The following is an 11771-nucleotide window of genomic DNA, read 5'->3' as shown; positions in this document are numbered from 1 at the left end:
TGCATTAATAATAATAAATAATTTCCTCATGGGATTATTAAAGTATTTCTGATTTGCCATACATTCTGTAATACGGGCGCACTTGAAATCTGTGAGAAATTATGGATCAAAGAGATTTTACAGGAGAGTAAATATTGTACATAATGCCTTTTTCAATTCAAAATAATAAACTTTGAGGCTGAATTTCTCCAAAATGATACAGTAAATATGCTTTATACTGAGTGAGTGAACAGTCAAGATGGTCCTGAAATCAAGTATACAAATCTTTGTCAGAAATTATGGAATTATGGAATTATGGACTATCGTTTTGTTGTCTCGAGATCTTGAATTAATTATCTCGTTATCACGGGAAAACGGGAGGAATAAAATGTATGTATGTATGACCCTTTAGGGCTTCCGTAACATTCAGCTGGTGCCCTTTTTATTTATTTTCGCCCCTGGCCCTCAAACAGCCCGAGTCCGCCACTGCGTTTCACAGCCACGAACTTCCTCTTTAAAGCGCAGCCGCCTGTCGTACTTTAAACATGAACCGTCGAGCCTCAGTCAAACCGAGCGAAAACGTTCACCAAACGTATATCTAACATAGATTTAACATATTCGCGTTGTGGCCGTTGGTCGTCGGTTAAAAAGTAACCGTTATATAGTCACCGCGGAATGGGCGTGGCCTGTTAGAACAGCTGGTGGGGGCTCGTGCGAGGGTCTCTCGAGCCGAGCGGTTGGTCTGTCGGTTGGTCTGTCGATGGGGGAAACAACAACAAGCTAAAAACACAAAAAAGGCATCATGAGGGTCCCTGAAACACTGTTCTGGGCCGCTTTTCTCATCCAGAAGGTGAGAGAGACCGAGTGTATTTCCTTGGAAACTATTCCTCTGTGCGTTTTTACTTCGCATTGCGGCACGTGGCAGACAAAAACAGATTTTTTTTTTTTAGGGATTATTAGCTCGGGATGCTACCACCGCTAGCTTGCGGAGATTACCGTGGGCCCTGTTAAACCTACACACCGCTGCTCACCTTTTTATAATGTAACATTAAACCAAGCAGGGTCCTACTGTTGATACACCACTACAGCTTTTTTAATAGTTATAAATATGTGGTAACGCGTCTGAAATAAGGGTAACGTTAAAACATAACTGATCATAATGTGACTCCGTAATATACAAAAAGCTGCTGTACTTTAACCTGCTGAGTCAAAGTATGACCAACTTGACCGGCTCTGTTATATATATATAACTAACTGTAGACTGTTTTATAAATGATATACCTTAAAGTCTCCAGGCTCACCATTACTGCAGTCAAAGCTTGAATAAAACCAGGCCATCGGCCTTTATTTTGACATTTTATTAGGTTCACCTGGCTAAAACTAACCTAATACAAACACCTTGAAACAATACCCATTTTATTAAAGTGTTCAGTTTGTCTTTACACTGTTTTTTATAGAGGTGTTGGTTCAACTCTGGAGGCTGTTAGTTTGAGATGTTGTTGTGCTTTCTTGCTTCATACTGAAAGGTGTGTGTGTGTGTCCTCTCCATTTATATCAGACTAAATCATAAACATATACAATGCACATATTACGGCTAATATTTAAAAGACTGTTCCCTGGATTTAAAAGTGTCATTGGTTTTCTCTTCTGTTGCACCTTGGTTAGCAGAAATATACATTTATTTATGAAGTGTCAAATTCTGCCTTTTGGCACATATATCTGATCCGACACGTCGATGAATCAGTGTAATGGATATCGGTGATAAAAGAAATGTGGGAATGCTGACCGTGCGGCTCTGAGCAGAGCAACAGGAGATGCATCATGTGTAAAATGCCACCCTCGAGCATGTTAATTAATATTTGTAATTTGTGACTTGAGTAAAAGGGGAACCTTGAGATGTAATGTCGGGGCTTATTTATGGAATAAGGTCAGAGGTTGTCAAGGGGATGGATCTTTTGTTGTTGTATTTATCTGGATGTTTTTTTTTCCTTTTATGAGACCTAAAACTTGTCTATTAACCCAGTTCCTCTATCAGAACTCATGTAATCACAAATATCAAAGATCCTCTTTTACTTTCTCCGCAATACTTTTACTTTGTTACAGGAAACAGCGAGAAAGGTTGTGTGTATGTGTGCGGCTGGAAATAAAGTTCAAGTCTATCATCCAAAAACATCTCATGGACACGTGGACTCATACAGACGTTGTTGTCGTTGTTGTGTTGACAGGTGGTGGGAGAGTACGGCATGGCCCATTTCAGTGACAAGGGCAAGAGCAAAGGAAAGGATTACTGCATATTCTTCAACTCACAGTGGGCACGTCTACCTCAGGACCTCAATAAGGCAGTAAGTCACGAGATGTACAACCAGGTCTTTGTTAATGACACTTAACGGCCGCACAGAACAGTGGGGATGAGCTACATTATGCACTTATGTTGGCAGTCAATAAAAGGTTTTTCAGGATGCCTCATACTTGAAATGTGATCTCTGCTACTTGTGCCTGTTTGGACTCTGGCAGGTTCTTTCTGAACCATCTGCAAATGTTGGAGATCTATAGCTGATATTAGAATAAATTACTGTTATCCAGGACGGAATAAATGCATCAATTACTGTTTCTGGGTCATTTCATTTTTAGATATAATTGATTGATTTCTCTCATTAGAAAAAACTCTCCTCCCTTATGCAAACATTTTGGCTTTAGAAGAACAGTTATATCCAGCCTGTTGAGAAATAAACATCAAATAAATGCTGTGTCATTAGCAAGAAAATATATCTTAATCTATATTGATTTCTCAACCACATCAGGATTCCCTCCAGCTCAGGTTAACGTTGCAAACCATTTGTCTTAAAGTCACGTCTTCAGATCCACGACCTGACAACATCGGTCCTGTGCTCGCCATCTGAGGTCCCGGAGGGAGGCTTCCCAAATCGCATCCCCATGGTGATGAGAGGCAACTGCACTTTCTATGAAAAAGTCCGACTGGCCCAGATTAACGGCGCCAAAGGCATCCTCATAGTCAGCAAGGACAGACTGGTAAGCCCGCTCAGAACTATCTCAAGGGTGTTGTTTGTAGTCTGTGCGTGTCGGGATTAAATTGATTTTGTCTCTTTGTCTTTTGTTTCTTTTAAATTACAGACCCCACCAGCAGGAAACAAGACTCAGTATGAGGAGATCGACATTCCTGTAGCGCTGCTCAGCTACTCTGATATGCTGGACATAAGCAAGGTGAGTGGCCTGAAACTCATTTTACAGTCTGACAGCAGAAACAGATGTTTATATGTGTCATTGTAGGTAGCAGACAAGGACGAATACAGAATGGACCTCTGTCAAATTATAAATAATGCAAGTTTTCATGTGTACAAATGTATCGAAACCTTTAGCCATCCCTTGACTGTAGTGTTTCTAACTCCTGCAGACATTTGGTAAAGGAAGACAGGTTGCCATGTATGCACCCAACGAGCCGGTGTTGGACTACAACATGGTGATCATCTTTCTGATGGCAGTGGGAACAGTTGCCATTGGAGGTTACTGGGCCGGCAGCAGAGACAGCAAGAAGTAAGTGTACCTGATGGAGCGATAGAGGTGGAAACTACAATTAATGTGGATTATCTCTCTGAGGTTCAGTCTGGTTTGAGTGAGCAGAAACAACTCATTACAAGCAGCAATGTACTGGAGGGTAAATTCATTAAAGATTTTTATTAGCATAGAAGAGGATACACATATTAAACTGAATGGAAAGTGCAAATGTGGCTTCATTTATGTAAAGATAAAGTCTTCTCAGGGGCAAAAATAATTGTTGATTGTCACTAATGCGTCTTGTTGCGTAGTTTACCCGACTTTTTACTCTGCACATCTCATCATTACAGCACACAAAGTTTCCTTCTTCCTGTGCATACCACACTTTTAGTTCCCGACTACTGCTAAATTTAAATCTGAGTTAATTTATCAGTGGAGTTATCTCCAGGGAAAATTAGGCACCACCTTCTTGGCAAAGAAGCATGAGTGTATGACTGCTCAGTCTTTTCCTCTTCCAGGAGTGTGTGCTCGTCTCTTCTTTTTAAACCAGCAGCAGTCTGCATTGTACTGCTGCGACTCCACGAAAAGGGCACTGTTGTTTATATGAGTGACTCACGAGCTTAAGCCAATCCCAGTCTGTCCTTTCCTGACGGAGTTGCCAAGGTGACTGGGGGGCACAGTCAGATGGGGTCTCTGACGCACAGAGGGAGAGAGAAAAAAAAAATTGGAATATGGGTTGTGTGATTTGAACTCGGGAAGGAAGCGAGTGCCGAGCCAGCCTGTACAATGATGGTAAATGTTGACTGCGGATGGTCTGCAGTGCTTTGGCAAGTCACCAAGCATCAGTGAGTCAGTGAATAATAAAAAAAATAAAGATAATAATAAAGAGAGAAAGCTCCCATATCTGTATAGGCAGTGATCTTTAGTTTTTAGAGGCTCTGCAGGTCAGCGCTCTCTCTGAATTTTGTTTTTTCCTCCTGCAGACGCTACATGAAGCACAAGCGGGACGACGGCGCGGAGAAGCAGGACGAGGAGACGGTAGACGTCACCCCCATCATGATCTGTGTGTTCGTGGTCATGTGCTGCAGCATGCTGGTGCTACTCTACTTTTTCTATGACCGCCTGGGTACGACGAATGCACTCACACGACATTGATTGTTCAAAGCCCTTCGGTCTGATCCACTTTTATGTGACCAATGGATTAATAGTGGTTTCAGTCCCCTCTGCCCAGTATTTATTGCTGTGTTGGGGCGGTGGTTTGCCTCTTAAAGCCAGTCTGTAATTTTCCTCATATTCTGGCACGGCTCAATAAAGTATTCGCTGGGGATACAGGCTGTGAAAACAATGCTTTCCTTATGTGATAAATGATCTCAACTTCCACTTGTGAGCTTTCAACTGCATCTCACAAGTTTTCTTGTTTGTCTTGACTGAGACAGAAGTACAAAGTACAGGATAAATATCACTTTGGAAACATTGTCAAGTTGTCGTTCCCTGATTCCAAAATATATTTAAAGCATTCACAGCCGTATGTCTCTGGCCTGCCGTATGTGTAGTTTGGTTTTCAGCAGCTGAGAAGAAGGATTTAGAATCAGCAGATTGCTGGTTAAAAGCCCAGACCGTCTGGGGAAATCTTGGATAACACCGTCAGTTAATGATTCTTCTGTTTAGCTCCACTGTAAACTCTCAATTCCTCCAAGCAACTCAAGCTACAGCAGACTCTTTATCCTCTAGCAGAGCTGCGGTGTCCAGCATTAGGTGGCTGTAGATTACAGATCTGAATCTGTGAACTTCTTGAGTGCAAAAGACTGGCCGTGCCGTGAAAGAGTGTAATGACTCAGATAACATTTCCCCGATAAATAGATTATGCTGCTGACAGACAGTCTTTGATCAGCTGTTGCACACTAAACACTGGACAAGGAGAAGATATTTAAGGACTAACTTTGTCAGAGAGCCAAAGAACAAACAAAAAAAGTGTATTTCCTCAATAGCATATGAGTGGATATCATGTGATAATGTGCACTAATGTCCTTCCTGCCTGCTGCTTCCTCTCTGTTTAGCCATCTGGGTCATAGCCATCTTCTGCGTGGCCTCGTCTGTCGGCCTCCATAGCTGTCTGTGGCCTTTTGTCAGGAGACTCCCTTTCTGCAAGTGCAGGTGAGACACAGCAGTATGTTTTCATGACTCTCACGCCCGAAAGTCTGCTGTCGTCGCATCATACTGGTTTCTGATGCTTTGTACAGTTGCATAAGTTTTGTACTTTTTGTCCTTGGTTCAGATCTGGGACAAGCCTCCATTTATGTAACAACCCAGCAGATGGATTTGGTTAAATAACGTTACTTGGTAACTTTTAATTTACAAATACTACTAAAAAAACTACAAAGAAAAGGCGGCCTTATGATGCTGCTTAAATCAAATAAAACCAAAAGATGACTCTTATCTAAGATCCTCCTGACTCAAAATAAAACAACTCAACTATCTGACCTGCTCTGCTCCTACCTGTCCAACACCAAAAACAATTGAAGTAGCACATTAAAACAAATTTAATCTCTACAGTATTATTATATATAGATAGATGAGGAGACTCAGTGCTGCTCAGATCGAATCACAGCCGCCCGACTGACAACAAGGCTGAGAATATGATGAAATTACACCCTGTCGAAAAGAGAGGTGGACTCTGTGCCTCTCACGCGACCAAAACGTGAGATGGGCAGCATCTCCGCATCAGGACCGATCAAACACTGTAGAGTAGTCGTGGGGTGCACACAGGACAAACTGCTGCCAGAGTGTTATAATCAATGCTTATTTTCTAAGCTGTACTAAGTTATTTGGTGGAGGCAGGGCCTCATGTACACTGCTGATGTGATGTCGTCATGCTGGTTATATTTATTGATTTGTGGATCATCTTATGATCACAGGGTCCCAGAGAACAACCTGCCGTACTTACACAAACGGCCGCAGATCCGGATGTTGCTGCTGTCGGCCTTCTGCATCGGTGTCAGCATCACCTGGATGGTGTTTCGCAATGAAGACCAGTAAGTGTAAAGAGAAAAACTGTCACGTGTACAAACTGACTGAGAACTGAAGTTTCCAGAAAATCTTTATTATTTCATTTTCCTGCTATAGATTAAACCTGACTTGGGTAGTTCAGTTTAAATGTCATCATACACATCTTGTGTGTGCATATGACACAAAGAAACTTCACATCAGTCACATGGGATCTGGACTTTATTTATTTTAAGACAGGATTTTCCCGACGTGCTCTGAGCCTCTCGCAGCAACGCCATCTCCTGTTTGTCTGACAAATAGTGCCTTCACTTACTAACAATGTGCTGACAGCAGGAGAATCATTTGAAGTGTGTTAGTCCTTTGTTAATTAAAAAAAGGATTTATCATCCTGGCATGAAGCAGTGTTCTCATGAGGGCTGCTAATGCACACAAATTTGATTTATATATACATTAAAAAAATGATTTCAGCCTCTACTTTCACCCATCCATGTTGATTTAAGAGCACGTGTACACTTTCTGTGTGTTGGGTGACATAACGGTAGCATATAATAACACGTTGGCTGGGCTGACTCACAGTCTTGTTATGTGTCCTCCAGGTGGGCGTGGGTGTTACAGGACGCCCTGGGGATCGCCTTCTGTCTCTACATGCTCAAAACAGTCAGACTCCCCACATTTAAGGTGGGTCAGCACTATCACACTCAGCATTCTATATTTTTTTTTTATGTCAGCTGTAAACTCACCTCTTGTTTTCTGTCTCTGCAGGCGTGCACCTTACTACTGTCGGTCCTTTTTGTCTACGATGTTTTCTTCGTATTTATTACCCCCTACTTAACGAATGTACGTCAACACTCGTTTTCACATGTTATTCATGCGTCTGCCGTCTGTCACCGTGCGTCACGCTCACGTTAACCGTGACCTTTTCCCTCCACAGAGTGGGGAAAGTATAATGGTGGAGGTAGCGGCTGGCCCCTCTGACTCCTCCACGCATGAAAAGGTGAGCTTGTCTTCAAATTCCACAACTCCCATCAGCTCAGAGGACGAGCAGGCCGACACTAACACCGATGTTTGCGTTTTCCTCCAGCTTCCCATGGTGCTCAAAGTACCAAGGTTAAACTCCTCTCCCCTGGCTCTCTGTGACCGGCCCTTCTCCCTCCTGGGCTTTGGCGATATCTTAGTACCAGGTAATTAACTGTGTCATCAAACCACGAGGAACCGAAAAACCGCTTGAAGCTCAGTATGAGGTCACAACCAGAAATGATTGAATCAGCATTAACCAAAGTCCATGCAGGAGAAAACATCGATGTGGTTGCCAGCTATGTAAACACGGAGCTACTCATCACCCACACTTTCTATTTAATGTTGTATAATTGACTCTCATTTAAATTAGCTTATCTGCTCACTCAAATAATTAAGATTGTGTCCGATGTTTGAATGTGATGAAATGTTGCTGAATACACTCTTTTTTCTGTCAGGTCTGTTGGTGGTGTACTGTCACAGGTTTGACATTTTAACACAATCCTCCAGGATCTACTTTGTGGCCTGTACGATCGGTACGTACACGGGGCGGAGGGGCTTGTGTAATAATCTATGAAACGTTGCTGCAGTTTTATGATGAGCCTCATTTGGATGGGATTAACATCACGGAAATGAAACATGGCAGGATGTAGTTTGTAATAGACTTCTTTTACTGTTAATTGTTAAATTTAATTTTAATTATGTAGCGCTAAATCATAACAGAAGTTATTTTATGACACTTTACATGTAGAGCGGAGACACGGTTTCCACCATGAGCAAGCACTTGCCGACAGTGGCAAGGAAAAACTTCCTATAAGAAGCAGAAACATCGAGCGGAACCGAGCTCTTTGAAATGTACCGTGTTCCTGTTTCCATCTATCAGATTAACAAAAAACAATATATGCAAAAGTAAAATGTCACACTGAGCTGATTAATAATAAATAAAGTAAGACAAGCAGCTCATCCTGCAGGTAAACGATGCAGAGATCCACTTTAAAATGTAAAATATGGTCACTATACACCAGAAGATCAGAGTTCACCGATTAACAGTAGCGGTGGTGATTATTACATTAATCCAGTCCTAATGAAACCTGCATTATCTTAATTGTTGGTCAGACTCGACTGGAAACTAACCACCTTGTCTGTGTTGTCTCTCTCTCTCGTCAGCGTACGGCATCGGCCTGCTGATCACCTTCGTGGCTCTGGCCCTGATGCAGATGGGTCAGCCGGCCTTGCTCTACCTGGTGCCTTGCACTCTGCTCACCAGCCTCACTGTAGCGCTGTGGCGCAAGGAGTTGCCTCAGTTCTGGACTGGAAGTGGATTTGTGGTGAATACCAGTTTGATATGACTGCCTACCGTCGACGAACAAAAAAAAGAAAAAAAAAAACAGAAAAAGAAAAAAAACAAAAACATCTAGTTACATATCATGCAGAGTAAAGTAGAATTTTAAGTTGAGTAACCCCTTTAAATATTTCCATCCGTTCCAACTGCCTCTTTCTGTTTTGCTGTCCACTCCTCCTCCCCTCCCATTGCTGCTCCCATCCTTTATTTTACTGTGGGTGTGCTCTAGTCTGCTGCTGAGGGCTCAGCTGTCTGTGAATGTCACTGCAGGTACTCTATCTGGGCTTGCTACTTTACACTCCACCATCAAAAGGTCCGGTGTGTCAGATTTAGTGGGCTTTATTGATTGGAAATAAGTATAGTTATGTCACAATGAGCCTTTTCTACAGACGCTCCTCTTCCACATGGATCAGGATAACCAAACACCGGCTCTAGATGGGACCTTTTAGTGTTTTTTGGACATTTGACGGCTGCCGTAGTTTCTCTTTTACACCAGGAAGGAGAACGTGAGGCGAGGAGGTTGCAACTACACCACTAAATCCCACACACTGGTCCTTTAAAACATCCCAATCTTACTTAAGGTTACTTTTTTTCTGTAGTTTTCCCCCTTAAGAGTTTAATTTTCCTGCGTATCCACATCTGTGATAGGCTAATGAAGCTGTTGTCGGTGGTGATCCTAGCGATGTAATTCAGCATGTGTTAATCTGTGTGGCTTTTTCTATGATATGCCTCTTTCTTTATGCATATCTGGGACTCTCTCTGTGTACAGGAATACCTCTGACAACATCAAAGCTCCTTTAATTGGAGTCTAGCAGGATGTGATTAGTCCATTTAGTCTCAAAGCTAGCTGTAGACAGAGGAATGACTGTATATTCTTTGGTTGTGTTTGTCTTACCTACAACTTTTCTGTCTTCCGTTATCATCGTTATGTTTTGTTTCCGCGCTCGCCACAAATCCAGCCATCTTATATGGACACTTGTTTTTGTCCCCTGCAGCCTGCCATAGTGCTCGCACCTATCAACTGTACACAAACCACAGCGCCGCAGATAGAGGAGCCCTCGACTAAACCGGAGCCACAAACCACAGACGATCAGAGCGAAGACTCGCCCCAGCACCCGCCTCAGGAAACGCCTCAAGCTGAGAACGAAGAGGAAAAGAAATCAGACTGAAAAGCACGTCAAGAGCGGCATTCATCATTTCACTTCATGTTTTATTTTGTTGGTACGTTTTTTTTTTTTTCTACATTGTGTCTCGGTCAAAGACATTTTAAGTACGTACGGGCGTTTGTTTGCACTTGGTGCGAAGGGAAGAGCAGAGAGGAGATCAGTGTTTTCTGAAAGGCTGGCTCAGCGGAGCACCGGGATTGGACACCTACAACACACAAGGTCGAAACTGACAAAACACACTTAAGTATAAAACCTGCACAGCAGCCCCAACACCTTCTACTACTAACATACAGCCTGCACCACCTGTGAAGGGCAAAATCTGGAACCTACACAAGCTGTTGAACACCAAATACTCCCCGAAGGCCCGGTCACACCAGTGTTTAAAACTGAAAACTTTGTCAAATCGACTCCTTTAATGGAATCACAGATTAGTGGATTGATTCACAGTGAGGTGAATGATTTACAAACTATTAAATCAATCAATCACAAATAAATAAATCAAAAAAAATAAATAAATCAGTTTTGATTTGGTTTTATTTGCTGGTTCAAGCCTCTCAGTTGTAGTTTTGATTTGGTTTTATTTGCTGGTTCAAGCCTCTCAGTTGTGAGTATGGGCATCAGATTTATTATTATAAAATTGTTACAGGCATTTTCACAATTTTCTGACATTTTACAGACAAAACCACAAATTTGGAACCGGCCGATTAATCGATAATGAACAAAAATAGTTGTTACTCGTTAACCCTGAGATGATGAAACAGGATTCAGCGGTGACTTAGTGTCCTGTTCGCAAACAAGCTTACCAACTGAGCACTTATTTACAAAGAGGGAAGCTAACCTCTCAGTAAGGATGAAATATTTCACTGCGCCGCCCCTTCTGGTGTGACCGGGGCTTAAAGAAGGTCTCAGTATGCTTGAAAAGAACGTGTTTGTATGACAAATAAGTCTTCAGTTGTTCCAAATAGCTGCATGTGAAGGCAGAGATGCCATGCACAGATGGAGATCGAGCTCTCCTTTTTTTTTAAGTTGTTGCACTTGATTGTGTGAAGTAGGCGTGAGCTACTGACTCAAACTGTCAGATGCAGGAGTGTCACTGTTACAGTCTGATAAGCACTTTCCTTTCTGAAGCACACCGAGACCTTTTTTAATTCTCAAAAAGCACACAAACATTCACACTCCACAAGAAAGCCATGTCTGTCTGCATCCCTCCACAGCAGTGACGAGTTTCACACCCTTTAAAATGTGGTGCTATCATGGCTGTCGACTGAGCCAAAGCGATCAGATTTTATTTTTTTTTTTAAACATTTGTCCATTTGTTTTCTGATCTTTTTGGTATATTTTGTTTTGCATGCGATGGATTTACCCTTTTATATAACAAAAGCGGTGTATAATCTACAGTACAGGCCACCACAGATTTATTTGTTAGCCCTCACATTGTCTTAAAGATTGTTTTTTTGGCCTTAAATGTGTCCGTGTTACAAGCAGAATGTGTCACGTGTTAAAACTTGCTTTATGGAAAAACACAAGTACTGTACTCTGTATGATGGCGTGTGTGAGAAAGAGATGGGTCGTGTTACCAACGTTCAAAAGGTTTTGCACAATATTTTTGAACTTGCGTGCTGACAGTTGTCGGTTCGTGCCTGTTATGTTTATGTAAAAAAAAAAAAAGGTTTAAAGAAACGGAAACCAAGGTATCAGTATGTAAAATAATCATCCTACTTTTTGTTTTGCAAGTCCATCTCTGACCTGAG

General features: G+C 42.0%; 1 protein-coding gene across 2 annotated transcripts; it reads left to right on the top strand.

The window, feature by feature from the left end:
- The first annotated feature begins 485 nt into the window (after nucleotides 1–485).
- On the top strand, nucleotides 486–10532 carry sppl2 (signal peptide peptidase-like 2). Of its 2 annotated transcripts, XM_019266289.2 has the most exons (16): nucleotides 486–829; nucleotides 2205–2321; nucleotides 2827–3009; nucleotides 3112–3201; nucleotides 3392–3531; nucleotides 4476–4618; nucleotides 5550–5646; nucleotides 6408–6524; nucleotides 7095–7176; nucleotides 7261–7335; nucleotides 7430–7492; nucleotides 7580–7679; nucleotides 7971–8048; nucleotides 8680–8840; nucleotides 9084–9124; nucleotides 9850–9991. In XM_019266289.2, the coding sequence occupies exons 1-16, from the start codon at nucleotides 782–784 to the stop codon at nucleotides 9857–9859; spliced, it is 1545 nt and encodes a 514-aa protein (XP_019121834.1). In that variant the 5' UTR covers nucleotides 486–781; the 3' UTR covers nucleotides 9860–9991. The 2 variants fall into 2 exon arrangements, with proteins under 2 accessions (XP_019121834.1, XP_010738292.2); XM_010739990.3 differs by lacking the exon at nucleotides 9084–9124 and having other exon boundaries at nucleotides 487–829; nucleotides 9850–10532.
- Nucleotides 10533–11771: the final 1239 nt, after the last annotated feature.

This window comes from Larimichthys crocea, chromosome II, assembly GCF_000972845.2.
Source record: "Larimichthys crocea isolate SSNF chromosome II, L_crocea_2.0, whole genome shotgun sequence".
Taxonomy (NCBI): domain Eukaryota; kingdom Metazoa; phylum Chordata; class Actinopteri; family Sciaenidae; genus Larimichthys; species Larimichthys crocea.
This window is presented reverse-complemented; position numbering and strand designations above follow the sequence as displayed.